This window comes from Bombina bombina, chromosome 5, assembly GCF_027579735.1.
Source record: "Bombina bombina isolate aBomBom1 chromosome 5, aBomBom1.pri, whole genome shotgun sequence".
In the NCBI taxonomy this organism is placed as follows: domain Eukaryota; kingdom Metazoa; phylum Chordata; class Amphibia; order Anura; family Bombinatoridae; genus Bombina; species Bombina bombina.
Window position 1 is genome coordinate 923,542,822 of NC_069503.1, and position 18,862 is coordinate 923,561,683.

The 18,862-nt window shown below is 40.2% G+C and overlaps 1 protein-coding gene across 1 annotated transcript in view; it reads left to right on the forward strand.

Annotated features, from left to right (window-relative positions):
• Positions 1 to 18,862, forward strand: part of CSPP1 (centrosome and spindle pole associated protein 1) — a 411,029-nt gene that overhangs the window by 117,520 nt on the left and 274,647 nt on the right. Inside the window, exons 10-12 of the mRNA XM_053715098.1 lie at positions 2,161 to 2,262; positions 15,652 to 15,740; positions 16,372 to 16,465. Of these exons, the coding sequence (XP_053571073.1) occupies positions 2,161 to 2,262; positions 15,652 to 15,740; positions 16,372 to 16,465 (285 nt within the window). The remainder of the gene's footprint in view (positions 1 to 2,160; positions 2,263 to 15,651; positions 15,741 to 16,371; positions 16,466 to 18,862) is intronic.

Below are 18,862 nucleotides of genomic sequence, written 5' to 3' on the forward strand. Positions count from 1 at the left end.
CCACACCATCATGCGAGCTCACAAAGCCAAACAGACTGAGAACAAAGAAGGGGTGCACAGGTGGATGTAATCACCCAGAGAAAATACAAAACATGGGAGGGAACTGTACTCCAAGACCGGACCAGGTACACATCCTGTGACTCAGCAACATCCAGCCCTGGGTGCTAAATAGCACTCCAAAAAAGCTGTGATGTCACCAGAGCCACAGGCAGTTAACCCCAGTCCGTAATGGGTGCAAGAAACAAGGGGGATTACAAGCAAAAAGTAATACAACAAATAGAAACACCCAGCACTCACCAGCTAGCTCACAGCTAAGATAAAATCACAACTGGAAAGGTTAGTTACCGCATGTGGCCAAATGGGAAAGCTCAGGCACCACGTCAAGGTCCTTTCCACTGCCTGAGTCCCTAACACAGCCACACCATCATGCAAGCTCACAAAGCCAAACAGACTGAGAACAAAGAAGGGGTGCACAGGTGGATGTAATCACCCAGAGAAAATACAAAACATGGGAGGGAACTGCACTCCAAGAAAGGACCTTGACGTGGTGCCTGAGCTTTCCCATTTGGCCAGATGCGGTAACTAACCTCTCCAGTTGTGATTTTATCTTAGCTGTGAGCTAGCTGGTGAGTGCTGGGTGTTTCTATGTGTTGTATTACTTTTTGTTTGTAATCCCCCTTGTTTCTTGCACCCATTACGGACTGGGGTTAACTGCCTGTGGCTCTGGTGACATCACAGCTTTTTTGGAGTGCTATTTAGCACCCAGGGCTGGATGTTGCTGAGTCACAGGATGTGTACCTGGTCCAGTCTTGGAGTGCAGTTCCCTCCCATGTTTTGTATTTTCTCTGGGTGATTACATCCACCTGTGCACCCCTTCTTTGTTCTCAGTCTGTTTGGCTTTGTGAGCTTGCATGATGGTGTGGCTGTGTTAGGGACTCAGGCAGTGGAAAGGACCTTGACGTGGTGCCTGAGCTTTCCCATTTGGCCAGATGCGGTAACTAACCTTTCCAGTTGTGATCTTATCTTAGCTGTGAGCTAGCTGGTGAGTGCTGGGTGTTTCTATGTGTTGTATTACTTTTTGTTTGTAATCCCCCTTGTTTCTTGCACCCATTCCGGACTGGGGTTAACTGCCTGTGGCTCTGGTGACATCACAGCTTTTTTGGAGTGCTATTTAGCACCCAGGGCTGGATGTTGCTGAGTCACAGGATGTGTACCTGGTCTGGTCTTGGAGTGCAGTTCCCTCCCATGTTTATGTTTATATATATATATATATATATATAGTTTGGATTTTATAATATTTGCATCTGTAAACAGTAAACAATATCTTATGTTATTTAGGCAATATTTACATATTATAATACAGCTTATTCAAGCAGCCTAAGGGTCATTTTATTATTTTTAGTACTTTCAGAAAGATATTACAGTACAGTAATCGGGTAATATTTGTTGTTTTAAATAAAGACGCTTATTTGCATTTTAGAACACAAAAAAATAATCAAAGACACAGGCAGAGAAGATTGTCACTTACAGGCAGGGAAAATAGTATTTTTTGATAATTAAAAAAAAAAAAAAAAAAAAAATTAAAAAAAGCTTGGATTTCAGAATGAGTTTGGATTTTGGAATTCCGGATTTGGGGGTTTGTACCTGTATGTACATATAGATATAGCTATATAAATACAATTTACATTGGTGTGGTGTGTGGATACATTTGCCTTCTAATAATCTGTACCACCTAATGACTTTAGAATGGAAAAAAAATAGCAACATCAGGTGGGCAGGAATTGCAGTCAATGAAATGCAAATTTCAGATTATAAATGTATAAGTAAAAACACTGAATCTGTATGTGGGGTATGCATGAAATCTACTGCCAGGAGTGAGTACAGATAAGGACACTTTCCATAAAGGATCATTTTAAGGGAGTATTATTTAATTATATTTTACATACATATATATATATATATATATAAGAGATGATTAATGCAACAAAAAGTAACAACTGATATGTTTGTTTGCTAATTATATTTATGACGTAATCTCAATGTCTTTTTATGGTTCTTATATGAAGTAAGTATAATTAAATTGACTGCATGCACTGCTGCTTTAGCTGAGCACAGGCAAGTGATTCTGTGGTTTATTTGCATGGTTGTTATACATCGCAGGCCATACAGAGAGAGGAGAGATCGCGAGCTTCCAATTGACTATGAAGATGATTTCAGGGAACAGTCACACCGAAGACCTATTTCTGCAGTTACAAAGTCCAGGTAGCGTTTTAGGGAAAGAAAGAGTGGGGAAAAACACCTTTGCATTTTTGTTTAAAGGCATTTGTAAGCAAAGAGCAGTGTCCTAAGTATTCTTACTGAAATCCAAAGTAAATAAAATACAATCCAAATGCATAGTATCAAAATCTGTTAAACGACTCAAGCACTTTGTATCTGATGTCTACATAGACAGTATATTCTGTTAATAATAGAATTATTGGTTCCTGCAACACTGGCAACTATTGTTATCATGTGTGTCTAGCTTGATAGCTGCTTACAGCTCGTGCCCATGAATAGGTGGTAATTGTGCCTTTATTCTCCAATACTTACACAAATACCCATCTGTGCCTTGTGCCTCTGTGTCTTCATTCACCTTATTAGTTTGCAGAAGGTCAATATTGTCACTAATTTTCTCATTTGTCATCATTTTTCTTTCAAATACAGATCCACAAGGTCAGTGTGTACAACAAAATTATGGGTTATTAAAATACAAAAATAATTCTTAGCAATGTATTATTTAAATGTTAAAAAGAATGTTTCCTTCTTAATATAAGGAGAGTCCATGGCATCATTCCTTACTGTTGGGAAATACTGAACTTGGCCACCAGAAGGAGGCAAAGACATCCCAGCCAAAGGCTTAAATACCTCTCCCACTTCCCCCATCCCCCAGTCATTATTTGCCTTTCATCACAGGAGGATGGCAGAGAAGTGTCAGAAGATTTGGAGTAGTTCCTTAGGAAGGGTATCTGCCCTTCGATATGGGACTGGAGTTTTAAGTAGTCTTGTCAGCCTCTCAGTGAGAGCATTGACGAGATGCAGGGAGAGTCTTTCTGCTAACCCATCCAGACTGCTAACCGCTCCTAAGCAATCAGGTTTGACGAGTTTCACTGCCTGCTTGTTTTTTCACTCAAGTCCATGTCAGGAGCGATGCTACAAGACTGTCACACTTGAGAGGCTGTGTTTCTGTTCCACAGCATGGATTCTGGTAAGATCATTTCCATTTTTAGATATGTTGAAAACCCTAGAAGAGACAGTGTGGCTCCTTTTATCTTTATAGAATCATGGGTTAATATTTCCTAAGGGAGATTATTGAACAGTGGGGATTAATCAAATGTGATGCTTTGATTTTATGCTGCTTTATGTGTGAGATTTATTGGGCTCATAGACTGTTTGTTATGTGGCTGGACGCACAGGTTTTTACTTTCACTTTAAACGCTGCGCAGCTTGTAGCTTGGCACGCTTTTTCTCATAGCAGGGGTGGACCTGCCTTGCCAACCATATGACCGGGAGTGGTCTCGCTTTCATTTCCTCTTTCATGACCGAGCTGGCTGTCGGAGAAGGCGCTTTTTCTCCGTATTGTCTAGGTCTAGGAGGTGGTGAGTGCCCCAGCCATTGGAAGTGTAAAGGTGCCATTTTTTTGAGAAATAAAAGAGATTTGTTTTATTTTCTGTGTCCTACTGTCATTAGCTTAAGCTCTGGAGGATTCTGAGATACTAGAGGGTACTCCCTCTATTCCAAATAGTAATGCCTGTTTATATTGTGAGGAGCCCTTGGTATGCCTGCCCTCTCAATTATGTTCCACATGCCTTGAAAACGTTAGGTCTAAGAAGGTTAACTCCTTTAGTACCACTGAGCCCTCCACCTTTGAGGACTCGCCGTCCCATGAGGTGCATACCCATCAGTCATCTCCTTCTACACACAGCTTCCCATAGCATGCCTGATCCTCCATCCATTAGATTCTACAGCGCAGTTAAAGATGGCGGTGTCTGAGGCCCTCAGTGCTTTTCCTTGCCCAGCTAAACACAAGCGAAAGGTTAAACATAGCTCTCCTGCCCAGGGTTTATCATATGATTTATTTGATTTTTCTGTTCTGACTCGGTTATCCGAGTATGAGTCACGCTCTGAGGCTTCAGAGGGTGGACTTTCTGGGTCGGAGTCTGCTGCCTCTAAGCCTCCTGCTGCGGAGGAACCAGCCTTTAGATTTAAGTTTGAACACTTACGTTTTCTTCTAAAAGAAGTCCTGTCTACATTAGAGGTTCCAGAGGCCAAGCTGACATATGAAACTTTGATTGCTAAATTAGACAGAGTGTACGAGGACAGGGTAGTGCCGTTAACTTTTCCTGTACCTTTAAAGATGGCGAACATTATTAAAAACGAATGGGACAGAATTGGATCTTCCTTTTCCCCTTCATCTTCCTTTAAGAAATTATTCCTAGTCCCGGACTATCAGTTGGAACTGTGGGGTTCCGTCCCTAAAGTGGATGGCGCTATCTCCATTCTTGCCAAACGTACTACTATCCCGCTTGAGGATAGCTCGTTGTTCAGAGAGCCGATGGATAAGAAGATGGAAACTTTTCTAAGAAAGATGTTCCAACATACAGGATACTTGTTTCAACCGGCAGCAGCTGTTGCCTTGGTTGCTGGAGCAGCTTCCTACTGGTGCGACTCCTTATCGGAATTGATCGAGGTGGAGAGTCCCCTCGACATTATCCAGGAAAGAACTAAAGCATTGAGAATTGCTAATTCTTTTATCTGTGATGCAAACATGCAGATTATTCGCCTAAATGCTAAGGTGCCTGTTTTTTCATTTCAGGCCCGTCGTGTGCTCTGGCTGAAGTCCTGGTCTGCGGACATGACTTCTAAGTCCAGACTTCTCTCCCTCCCTTTTAAGGATAAAAAAAAACAAGTCTAAAGGACAAAGTTCTAATTTTCGTTCTGATAATTCCCAACAACAGCAGACCTCCGCTAAGCCCGAGCAAACCAAGAGTACTTGGAAGACGGCTCAGTCCTGGAATAAATCCAAGCAGAGCAAGAAGCCCGCCGAGACTAAATCGGAATGAAGGGGCGGCCCCCGATCCGCCGCTGGATTGTGTAGGGGGCAGACTGTCGCTGTTTTCAGACGCTTGGTTCAGGGTCCATGGGTCCTGGAGGTCATAGCTCAGGGATACAAGATAGGTTTCAATCTCATCCACCCAAGGGAAGATTTCTCCTCTCAAGCCTGTCTTCCAGACCAGAAAAGAGGAAAGCCTTTCTGGGGTGCGTGCGGGATATGTCCTCCTTAGGGGTCATTCTCCCGGTACCTATCATAGAAAAAGGTTTGGGATACTATTCAAACCTTTTTGTGGTTCTAAAGAAGGAGGGAACTTTCCGCCTGATTCTGGACCTAAAGTGCTTAAACAAATTTCTAAATGCCCCTTTGTTCAAGATGGAGACGATAAGGTCCATCCTTCCCTTAGTTCAGGAAGGACAGTTCATGACCACTATAGATCTGAAGGATGCTTACCTTCACGTTCCAATCCACAAGGATCACTTCCAGTTCCTAAGGTTTGCCTTCCTGGACCAGCACTTCCAGTTCATTGCATTTCCTTTTGGTCTAGCTACTGCTCCAAGAATTTTTACGAAGGTTCTAGGGGCTCTTATAGTCGTTGCCAGAACCCCGGAGTATTGCAGTAGCTCCCTACTTGGACGATATTCTGGTACAAGCACCATCTTTTCATCTTGCGGAGGACCATTCGGAATCTCTTCTCTCTCTTCTCTCTCTTTTTCGATCTCATGGATGGAAGATAAACATAGAAAAGTGTTCTTTTATTCTGAGCACCAGGGTAGAATTCCTGGGCACTATAATAGACTCCATATCCGTGAGGATATTTCTAGCAGACCAGAGACGTTGCAAGTTTTCTTCGGCATGTCTTGCCCTCCGGACCTCCTTAAGGCCCTCTGTGGCTCAGTGTATGGAGGTAATTGGTCTCATGGTGTCCAGCATGGACATCATTCCCTTTGCCAGGTTCTATCTCAGACCACTTCAACTGTGCATGCTGGAACGGCGATCATTCGGATCTGTCTCAACAGATCTCTGGACAATCGATGAAGAGAATCGCTCTCTTGGTGGCTCTGTCCCAAGGGACATCCTTCTTAAGATCATCCTGGGAGATTGGGACTACGGATACAAGTCTATCAGGATAGGGAGCTGTTTGGGGTGCCAAGAAGGCACAGGGCCTGTGGTCTCAGGAGGAACACTCCCTCCCGATCAACATACTGGAACTTCGAGCATTCTTCAATGCTCTGAAGGCTTGGCCCCTTCTGGGTTTGTCCCGGTTTATCAGATTCCAATCAGACAATATAACCTCAGTGGCTTACATCAACCATCAGGGGGTAATGAGAAGCTTCCTAGCCATGAGGGAGGTATCTTGAATTCTGGAGTGGGCAGAGACCCACAGCTGTTCGCTGTCAGCGATCCACACTCTGGATGTGGATAACTGGGAAGCAGATTTTCTCAGCAGACAATTCTTTCATCTGGGGAAATGGTCTCTCCATCCCGAAGTGTTTGTGGAAATATGCAACAAGTGGGGGACGCCGGAGATAGATCTCATGGCGTCTTGTCTCAATACCAAGCTACCCAGCTATGGGTCGAGGTCCAGGGATCGTCAGACGGAGCTAATAGATGCATTAGCAGTGCCTTGGAGGTTCAGTCTAATTTACCTTTTCCCACTGTTACTACTTCTTCCTCGTGTAGTAGCCCGCATCAAGCAGGAGCAGGCATCAGTGATACTGATTGCTCCATCGTGGCCGCGAAGGATGTGGTTCGCGGACCTGGTGAGGATGTCATCTTATCCTCAGTGGAAGTTACCTTGTCGCAGGGATCTGCTGGAACAAGGTCCTTTTGTTCATCAAAATTTAGATTCTCTGAGGCTGACTGCGTGGAGACTGAGAGCTTAGTCCTAGCCAAAAGAGGTTTTTCTGAGAGAGTGATTGATACTCTCATTCAAGCTCGTAAGCCGTTTACTCGTCTTATCTACCATAAGGTGTGTAGAACCTACTTATTCTGATGTGAAGAGCATTGTTTTTCCTGGTATAAAGTTAAGGTTGAGCATGAGTAAGGGAGGTACTCCCGAAACGTTGCTGCTGTTTATTACTGTGCTGATGGAATAAATGATTGCTTGCTGCCACCACTACTGATTTTTGTTGGAGTATTTCTTGGGAGGAAGTAGTAGACCCCCCCCCCCCCCCAGGTGGCGTGCACAGACCGTTGTGTGCAGGGTTGAATTGTGATGTGTATAAAGTTAAGGTTGCCAGGATCCTATTGTTTCTCCAGGATGGACTAGAAAAGGGTCTTTCTGCCAGTTCCCTGAGGGGACAGATTTCGGCCCTATCTGTTTTACTACACAAGAGTCTCTCAGAGCATCCCGATGTACAGTCCTTTGTTGAGGCTCTGATTAGTCCTTTGTTAAGGCTCTGATTAGGATCAGACCTGTGTTTAGATCTAAGCCTCCTCCTTGGAGTCTAAATCTTGTTCTTAAGGTGTTGCAATGGGCTCCGTTTGAGCCTATGCATGAGATTGACATTAAATTGTTGTCCTGAAAGGTTCTTTTTCTACTGGCTATTGCTTCTGCACGCAGAGTATCTGAGATTGCCGCCTTGCAATGTGAGCCTCCTTATCTGGTGTTCCACTCTGATAAGGCTACGTACTAAGTTAGGTTTTCTTCCTAAGGTCGTGTCAGACTGCAACATCAATCAAGAGATTGTGGTTCCTTCCTTGTGTCCAAATCCTTCCTCTGCGAAGGAACGTTTGCTTCATAATCGGGACGTGGTCTGCGCCTTAAAGTTCTACCTTCAGGCTACTAAGGATTTTAGACAAACTTTGTCCTTGTTTGTTGTATATTCTGGGAAGCGTAAGGGACAGAAGGTCTCTTCGACTTCCGTATCGTTTTGGTTCAGGAGTGTTATCCGCCTTGCTGACAGCGGGACATAAACCTCCTCAGAGGATTACGGCTAATTTTACTAGAGCAGTGGCTTCCTCTTGGGCCTTTAAGAACGAGGCCTCTATGGATCAGATTTGTAAGGCGGCTACCTGGTCCTCCTTACACACTTTTTCTAAATTTTACAAGTTTGATGTTTTTGCTTCGGCTGAAGCAGCTTTCGGGAGACGGGTTTTGCAGGCTGTGGTGCCCTCAGATTAGGGTCTGCCTCTCTTTTTGTCCCTCCCGTTGTCATTCAGTGTCCTCTAGAGCTTGGGTATAAGTATCCCAACAGTAAGGAATGATGCCATGGACTCTCCTTATATTAAGAAGGAAAACATAAATTATGCTTACCAGATAATTTAATTTTGTTCTGTATAAGGAGAGTCCACGGCATCATTCCTTACTGTTGGGAAATCCTGAACCTAGCCACCAGGAGGAGGCAAAGGCACCCCAGCCAAAGGCTTAAATACCTCTAAATTTCATTTTTCTTCTGGCACCATTTATACCCTGATATTTCTCCTACTGTTCCTTATTCCCTCGGCAGAATGACTGGAGGATGGGGGAAGTGGGAGAGGTATTTAAGCCTTTGGCTGGGGTGTCTTTGCCTCCTCCTGGTGGCTAGGTTCAGGATTTCCCAACAGTAAAGAATGATGCCGTGGACTCTCCTTATACAGAAGGAAATTAAATTATCTGGTAAGCATAATTTATGTTTTTGTGACTGTATCTCACTTATGCTTAGAATCTTGACAAATAATATCAGCCAATGCACTACAGTTTTTAAACTTTTAACTCTGGCTCCGTGCCCTTTATTTTACCTATATATTTATAAAATATTTCTCTGGCTCCTGAAAATGAACGTGCATCAGGAAACTCAATATCCTAGAAGGCTTCTAAGATATACGTTTGTCAACCTCTAGACTCAATAAGTATATCTTACGTTCAGATATAATATACTGTCTTTTATCATTGTGATAGATGCTGCAAATTCTGCAGACCCCCTCCTCTTCCAGCAGCTGCTTAGCTCCAACCTAATTGTCTATGATCCCGTCAAACTGAGTTTTTGTTTGTAGGGGTTTTCCTAGATACAGACCTGCTAAATACCCCCCACCCCTCAGATAAGAGGATTTATAACACTGTTTAGACAGCTGTTAATCTCTAGCACAAGGATGTATAGCACATTTGAGGCATTTTGTGTTTGTGACTTAGGAGGATGATTACAATCGGATTGTTGTTGATATTTCAAATATAATCAGCAATTAAAGGAACATAACAGGGCCATAACAAAATGCTCTAATGCGTGTCAAGGGAAATAAGTGTTTTGTCTGTACAAACTGGGTTTAAACACATAAGTTAAACTCAACACCGCACTGAAAAGGCACTGCTGCTCCGAAGTTGAACAAAGCTACTGAGGGTGATATAAGTGGGTTGCTTGTTCAGAGCTGCACAATTCCTCATTCTCTGCATGCAATAGTGCCAAAATATAGATTTCCTATGTCATTAAAGGGGCATAATACTTAATAAAGTGATGAAGCATAACTGTAAAAAGCTGACAGGAAAATATCACCTGAACATCTCTATGTAAAAAAGGAAGATATTTTACCTCACAATATCCTCAGCTCACCAGAGTAAGTGTTCTGTAAAAAGTTATCTTTCAGTTACTGCCCAAAAAATATATATATGAAGAAATGAACAGCAGCATCAGCAGTACTGAGGCCATGAACTGTTTTACTGCGATCTCATGAGATTTCAAAGTAAACTTCTTTAAACTGAATAGGGAAACATGAGTGTGCATGAGGCACGCTCCCTTGCAGGTCCTGGGACAGGCATACTGATTTGCTGCTTAAAGTCCTTTACAATGGGGTGTAAATACTTAAGACATTTTGAGGTAAAATTATCTTTCTTTTTTACATAGAGATGTTCAGGTGATATTTTCTTGTCAGCTTTTTACAGCTATGCTACATCACTTTCAAGTGTTTCAACATTTGGGTATCATGTCCCTTTAATTTAACTTTTAATTGACAAATATTATTACTACTTATGTGCATAAATTTGGAATGTGGCATATGGCTATTTTCTGCGTCCGGGAAATTAATGTTAAAGTACACAACACAAATATCTGTGCAAATCCAGATATTTGTGTGTTGCATTTTAACACTAATGTATCATCTGCCGAAAATAGCTGAATGCTGCTGCCTGCAGCCAGTGGCGGCTCGTGGCTTATTCAAATGGGGGTTCACAATATATACATTTTGAAAATGAAATAAAATACCATTTAAAAAAAATGTAAGCTGATGATGATGGCATACTCTCATTACTTTGAGCATGCAAAATAAACATTTAATTGAGTAATATATTATATTTTATTGCATGCAAAATAAACATTTAATTGAGTAATATATTATATTTTATTGCAACTAGGTTTTGACTTCACAGGCAGAAAGTGGGACATTATTTACATATTCAGTCTTTTGCCCTGTCAACAAAATGTTTTTGTAGCAGTCTGCTACAAAAACATTTTGTTTACAGGGCAAAAGTCTGCTACAAAAACATTTTGTTGACAGGACAAAAGACTAAATATGTAAATTGTGTCCCACTTTCTGCATGTGAAGTCAAAACCTAGTTGCAATAAAATATAATATATTACTCAAGTAAATGTTTATTTTATTGACTAAAGACTTAGAATTTTGCATACAGAACTACATTACGTCCTATTTTTTCTTTTAAACTCTGAACATACTCTAATATTTGCTGATCAACTTTGCTAATGCAATTTGCATGGTTTGCAGACAGAAAGGCAGATTTCTGTAGTTTGTAGGACACAGTACACCCCTGTATGTAAAGCAGCAGTAAATTGCACGTGCCCAGTTCCACCCAGGACCAAATGAGAGGGACAAGAGAGAGAAAGATAGGGAAAAAATGGAGAGGGGGAGGGAGAGAGAGAGGGGGGAGAGAGAGAAATGGAGAGAGGGGGATGGAGAGAGAGAGAGAGAGGAGAGAGATAGGGAGGGGAGAGAAAGAGAGAGAGATAGGGAGAGGGGAGGGAGAGAGAAAGATAGGAAGAGAGAGGAGGAAGAGAGAGAGAGAGAAAAAGGGGAGGAGAGAGAGGGAGAGAGAAAGATAGGGAGGGAGAGAGGAGGAGGAAGAGAGAGAGAAAAAAAGGGGGGAGAGAGGGAGAAAGAGAGAGATAGGGAGAGGGATGGAAAGAAATGGGGGGAGAGAGAAAATGAGGGAGAGGGGGGAGAGAGAAATGGAGAGAGGGGAAGGGAGAGAGGGGGAGGGAGAGAGAGAGATAGGGAGGGGAGAGGAGATAGATAGGGAGGGAGAGGGAGGAAGAGAGAAAGAGATAGGGAGGGGGAGGAAGAGAGAAAGATAGGGAGAGAGAGGAGGAAGAGAGAGAGAGAAAGAGAGAGATATGGAGAGGGAGGGAAAGAAATGGGGGGAGAGAGAAAATGAGGGAGAGGGGTAGAGCGAGAAAGAGAGGGGGGATAGAGATAGGGAGGGGGAGAGAGAGGGAGAGAAATAAGGAGAGAGATTGGGAGGGAGAGAGAGAGGGGAGATAGGGAGGGAGAGAGAGAGGGGGGAGAGAGATGGGGAGAGAGAAAGGGGAGGAGAGAGGGAGGGAGAGAGAGGAGGGTAGAGAGAGAGAGAGAGAAAGGGGAGGGGAAAGAGAGAGAGGGAGGGAGAAAGAGAGAGATAGGGAGAGGGAGCGAGATGGGGAGGGAGAGAGGGGAAGAGAGAGGGGGTAGACAGAGAAAGAAAGAGAGAGATGGGAGAGAGAGAGAAAGACAGGGAGGAAGAGAGAGGGGAGAGAGAGGGAGATTGCTTATTATTTATTAGCCCCATCCTTGCTACACACTGCACAGTATAAAGAAGACACTATTAAGGCAGAATCCAGATTTTAATTTTGCACCAATAAAAAGCCAAGCCACCAAGCCAGATTTTATTTGGAGCCTTCAGCTCCCATGTGGAACTGATGCATGCTTGCTTATTATTTATTAGCCCCAAACCTTGCTACACACACAGCAAGCATAAACAAGACAGTAAGCCAGAATCCAGATTTTGTTTTGCACCAATATCAACCCCCCTACATTTTTAATTACTGTGGGTGGTGGAAATTTCAGTAAATACAGGTTTATTTTACTAAGCAGAATTATTATGCAATAGAACAAATCTGAGATGTTTATTGTGTAGATGCTTTCAATTTGACTTCCTTTGATATAGACTAAGGAAAGGACTGATAAAATATATGTTTATTGTGGATTTTTCATAGGGTTGGATGGATTATTACCTAAAATCTAATTTGGGAAAGAAGCTCTAAATAATGCATCATATTATTGGAGTGTGAATAGTGAATAAGCAGTAACATGGTATAACTACAAACTGGTAGTAGGTTATATTGCTGTATCACTTTTTTTATCTTAACTGTGCAACAACTTTTACAATTTTATAAATAGGTTTTAAGTCACTTAATACATTTTAAAACCACTTCTTAATTGTACATATTAATGCAATGAAAGTGTATAGTCGTGAATCAAGCCCAGAAATTAATGGGATGCATAAAAACAAGCACTATACAAGAAAACACAAACTCATCTGATCTCTGCTGACAGCAGGAAGTTATATTTTGATGCACACATTTTAGAAGCAGTAAAAATAGGGCAGCAGAATTGAATGGGTTAAACTGAATTTAACACTGACCTGGATATGAGTGACTAGTGTAGCTCTGTGGGTATAGCAAGAGGAAGCTTTGCAGCACTGAGACCTAGCAGATCGCGCCGTTTCCCTATGTGTCTCTCTCTGCCAAGCTGCAGACCCCGCCCCCTGTGTCACAGCCTTTTTAGTATTCAATTAAAGTGGATCAACTAATATTGCAGGTTTTCAAACTGCATTTTTTAATATTGGGTTAGAGCAAAATCCTGGTTTATATAGAAATGGGAGACTTTATTTACAGTAAGGGGAAATACATCTTGCACATGAGGAAAAAAAATAAAAAATTAAAAAGTTTGAAAGAAAAATTAAAAAAAATATTGCTGAAGATGGGGCCCCCCTTATGGGGGACCTCCTGGGGGCCAGTCGGTAGTTCTGTGCATGAGGTAAAAATAAATGAGCTCCTCTCAGCTCAATTACTTGAGTTCTATACAATCATTTTTTGAGTGCTGTTAAGAGGGAGGAGCCTTGCAAAGCATCATCACGTGACTTCAGTGATGACTATCCGGGCTGGCTTAGCACCACCTCACTTGCACAGGCTGAACTGTGCGATTAAGCCAGTATAGGGATGGGTTGGAGGGTGGGAGTGGCGTCTGCATGAAAAGTAATAGCTAATATGACATAGGCATGTAGGCTCTACCGCACGTGTGGTTAAATAAAAAAAAACTGTGAAAAAATTAAAAAAAAATATTTTACAATAAAAAGTTTGGCTTTCACTTTTTTGGGGTATAAATTAAATATAATTTTTCCAATAGGGGGGCTATTGGAAAAATTATATTTTCTTCAGAATTTTTTTCTTCTTCTTCTTTTGACTGGGGGTTCACGTGTGGCTGTGCACATATGAAGGAGCCTCCACTGCCTGCAGCCATATTCGATATTTGTTTGTGAAACAAATTCTTAATCTATGTGCATGCCTAATTATTATTACTAAAACGTTTAGAAAGCAGACACCTGAGAGTATAATATTGTATGCAATATTTTGTATACCTCATTAGATTTTATAAATTCCTGAGGCATAATTTATACATTTAATGCAAGTACAGAAAATATTAACAAAAGCTGAGGATTTAAATAAAATATTACTAGCAATTCATTAGAATTGATATAACTTAATAAATACTTGTGTTAGTGAGATAAATGGATGATTTTTTTTACTGAGTAACCATAAGTAAGGAGAAATGTTGTGGATAAGATGTTTCCTAGCAAACAACGTGCACATTATAAAGATGTTTGTGCAAGCTGCGCCCATTCTTATAGTGTATTTATTTCTGAAATAATTTGTAGATTTATGTAAATGTTATTCCCTCCTATGTCGAGCATAACATAGATTTGAGTAAAAGTAGTTGGTTTACACCATATGGGAGTTACAAATGTGTTGGTTGACTGTGTAGAATTTGGGATTTATATGCTTGTGATTAAACTTTTTAGAACTACTATCAATAGCCAGGACATGTGCTATAAAAAGCTACCTCGCTTTCCGCCAACTTGAGGAATAGTCGTCTAGTTTGTAGCACATCATGTCCCCGTTACTGACTGAAAACTGCGAGAATAATTTATTATCATAAAGAAATAAAACTTTGCATTAGCAGAATTTAGTGATTATTTTGTGGATGCTTTTAATTTTGAATTCCTAGCAACTGAGCTATTAACTCAGCTCACATTAATGTCTATTGTTATGAATATAAAATCACCCCCCCCTTGTAATCTTCAGCTTGTGACAGATAAGTGAAGGATTAACGGGACATTCTAATTAAGTGATACAATTCTCTTTAAAGGGACAGTATACACTCATTTTCATATAACTGCATGTAATAAACACTACTATAAAGAATAAGATGCACAGATACTAATATAAAAATCCAGTATAAAACTGTTTAAAAACTTACTTAGAAGCTCTCAGTTTAGCTCTGTTGAAAAGGCAGCTGGAAAGCCCACTGCAAGTGGGAAATAAGACACTCCCCACTCCCCCTTCTTTTGCATATGAAAAGACCCTTTACACAAACAGAAGCAAGCTGGAGTAGGTATCTGACGGTATTCACATAAAACTTTGGGGCTTGGTTAGGAGTCTGAAAATCAGAGCAATGTTATTTAAAAATAAGCAAAACTATACATTTTTTTAAAAAAAAAAACCTTTATGGGCTATATAAATAGATCATCTACAAAACATTTATGCAAAGAAAAAAATTAGTGTATAATGTCCCTTTAATGGTGTGTGTTTGTTTTTTTGTTTTCTAGAAAATCATTAGATAGGCTTTTCTAAAGGATTGGGATGCACCCCTGTGTGTTTATTCTTTGCAAAGGGGTTAAACACAAAAGTGTTGATCACAATCCTTTAGAAAATTGTATCTAATAATTTATCTAAAAAAACCTCCATAGACTTCAATGGTGATTTTCTGTTGAAAGCCATTAGATCAGTTTTCTAAAAAGATTGTGATCAACCCCAGAATCGCTCTCTGGATTCACAATGACTTTTCACTCCTGAACAGGACACAACTGGTCAGCTTATCAGGAAGGGCATAATCCTGTATCTGTCATTCACTTGTTATTACATTAGCACGTCCCTTTAAGCTATTTACTTCTGATATGAAATAAAACAGATGTATGGCCTTGGGTGTACTACACTCTTGATTTATATTTATTTATTTGACTATAGGTAAAACAAAAGCCCACGTTACTCATAATGAAGTTATTTTTTAATCAGATGTATTATTTTTCCCATAAATCCTTAAGTCTTTTGTAATCCGTATTTTAAAAGTAGCAAAGAATTGGATCAGTTATTCAATGTACTAGTCTTCTAGCCTGAATCAAAGCAACGTATTCAGTAAACAGGATGTGTTTGCTCCAGCACCTGTTAGTTCTTTTGCCCATGTACACATGAGCAAGTTGTACAATACTATGGAATATTTGGTACTTTAGTAATAGCTTTATATTATTTTCTTGCCTCTAGACCTAAAATTGAAAACCCAATTCAAAATACTGAACGCTCAAAATCGGCACATGTGAAGGACGAACACTTTGCTTCTACCCTCCTTATTGGTAAGGTCTGAGTGCTTGCACATTGGATTGGATAGCAATTTGTTTTGTTTTTGCAAAAGTGCATGTTAAAATTTTTGAGTTTGCATGAGATTGGCAAAAATGACAAATAGTTACAATATTCTGAAATGGTAAACCACAAAGGATTTCAGTGGGGCCTATTTAAGAGAATAGAAGTACAGTCTGATAAAATACATTTATTACAAATATATAAAATTGCACTAATATTTAACAATGGAGGCAGTACCTGATACACTGACAAACACTGTTACGCTTGCTTCTGAAAAATATAATTGTGACCTTAAACTTGCTTGGTCATTTTTTTCTTTATATATTGTTTATACCAGCATTCAGGAGAACAGTGTCAATAAAGATAAAAAAAAAATATTTTCCACATAAGTCAAAGTTCCTATTATTTGAGTCAAATATCAATCTATTTCTTAGGTTTTATACCATTGTGAAAAATGAGTTGGTCTGTTTGTTGGGAACTGAGCTGTAACTAAATTTGCTGGTGCGGTTTGTTTGTTGGAGTGGCTAGTACTAGTGCATGAATAAATATACTTCAGTGGTCTTTAGCGATATTTTATTTGCAGATTATTTTTTTGTGTAATAAATTAGGTTGCTATTTTCTTAGGGGGAGGAGACCAAGATGCCCAGCAGAAAAGGAAAGAGCGTTATAGACAGGATTTGATGGAGCAGATGGCTGAACAACAGAGAAACAAGAGAAGGTAAACCAGTGCAATATAACTATGTAGTTGTCCATAAGTGAGAGAAGCCTTTATTGATGCCAGTGCTTAAAAATGACATAGACCTTGTAAACCTCTCTATTGTATGTATGACTTGCGTTTGTCATAGCTTTATAAACCTCACTCATATTAACCAACAGTTTTCAAATGTATGTGAAGTTATATGAATAGTGCACAAAATATTTTATTGTCTTAAACATAATATAAATATGTTTTTGTTAGTACATGAGGTTTTGTATTTTAAACAGACAGTAAAGGTCACGCATATGTTTATGTGCCTTAATACTAGTTTTTAACTATAAAGTGCAATAATAACAGCTATAGAAAAAAAAGTTCTCATCTTAAAGAAAGGGACATGTCCTTTAATGGGACAAGAAACACACTTTTTCGTTAATGATTCAGATTATTTTTTAAAGGACTTTCCTATTTACTTTTATTGACAAATGTGCTTATCTCTCTTGCAATCCTTTCTTGGAAAGCAGGTAGGTAGGCTCAGGAGCATGCATGTGTCTGGAGCAAAATACGGTAGCAGTTTTACAAGAGCGTTTAGAACAATGTTATTTATTTGCAAGAGCACTAGGTGGCAGCAGTGTTTGATGCCATGTAGTGCTTTAGATGTGCACGCTTCCTACCTAGAAATTCTTTTCAAGGAAGGATACCATACGAACAAAGCAAATTTAATAATAGAAGTCAATTTAAAATTTTCATGAAAGGAAAAAAGGGGTTATTGTCCCTTTTTAAGGTATGTAAAATATAAGTCCTTTTTTAATCTCCCATTTTGCCAGTGTTTTGTATTCTGTTTGTCTGTTATTGGGAAATACATGTATAACCTGGTTATGTGTGTGCAATTTTTATTTTATTTACTTTTCTTTCATGTAAGTGGTATGCAAGTCCATGAGCTAGTGACATATGGGATATACAATCCTACCAGGAGGGGGCAAAGTTTCCCAAACCTCAAAATGCCTATAAATACACCCCCTCACCACACTCATACCTTAGTTTTACAAACTTTGCCTCCTATGGGGTGGTGAAGTAAGTTGTGCTTGATTTCTTCACTGATAGGTGCTTCTAAGCATTCTGAAGCCCATATCCTTTCAGAGTACAGTGTTTGTCAGAGGGATGTGAAGGGAGTATTGCCTGTTGATTTTATGGTTTCACCCATGGGAAATCTATTCAAAGGCTCTCTGTAATCGGTCGCAGGGATTCATCCCCTGCCTCCCTTTTCAGATCGACGTTATACTCCTATACCATTACCTCTGTTGATATTTTTCAATACTGGTTTTGCTGTCTGCTATATGTGGATGGGTGTCTTCTGGTAAGTATGTATCATTTTTTAAGACACTCTCAGCTATGTTTGGCACTTTATATTATATTGTAAAGTTTTAAATATATGTGTTTGCTTATATTTGCCATGAGTCAGGTCTATGTATGTTTCCCTTTTTTGCAGACTATCAGTTTCAGTATGGAATTTATTTTTGGAAAGATTATTTTAAATTTCTCCAACATAGGTGTGTCCGGTCCACGGCGTCATCCTTACTTGTGGGATATTCTCTTCCCCAACAGGAAATGGCAAAGAGCCCAGCAAAGCTGGTCACATGATCCCTCCTAGGCTCCGCCTACCCCAGTCATTCTCTTTGCCGTTGTACAGGCAACATCTCCACGGAGATGGCTTAGAGTTTTTTAGTGTTTAACTGTAGTTTTTATTATTCAATCAAGAGTTTGTTATTTTGAAATAGTGCTGGTATGTACTATTTACTCAGAAACAGAAAAGAGATGAAGATTTCTGTTTGTATGAGGAAAATGATTTTAGCAACCGTCACTAAAATCCATGGCTGTTCCACACAGGACTGTTGAGAGCAATTAACTTCAGTTGGGGGAACAGTGAGCAGTCTCTTGCTGCTTGAGGTATGACACATTCTAACAAGACGATGTAATGCTGGAAGCTGTCATTTTCCCTATGGGATCCGGTAAGCCATGTTTATTACGATTGTAAATAAGGGCTTCAAAAAGGGCTTATTAAGACTGTAGACTTTTTTTGGGCTAAATCGATTGATTATTAACACATATTTAGCCTTGAGGAATCATTTTATCTGGGTATTTTGATATAATAATATCGGCAGGCACTGTTTTAGACACCTTATTCTTTAGGGGCTTTCCCAAAGCATAGGCAGAGCCTCATTTTCGCGCCGGTGTTGCGCACTTGTTTTTGAGAGGCATGGCATGCAGTCGCATGTGAGAGGAGCTCGGATACTTAGAAAAGACTTTCTGAAGGCGTCATTTGGTATCGTATTCCCCTTGGGGCTTGGTTGGGTCTCAGCAAAGCAGATACCAGGGACTGTAAAGGGGTTAAAGTTCAAAACGGCTCCGGTTCCGTTATTT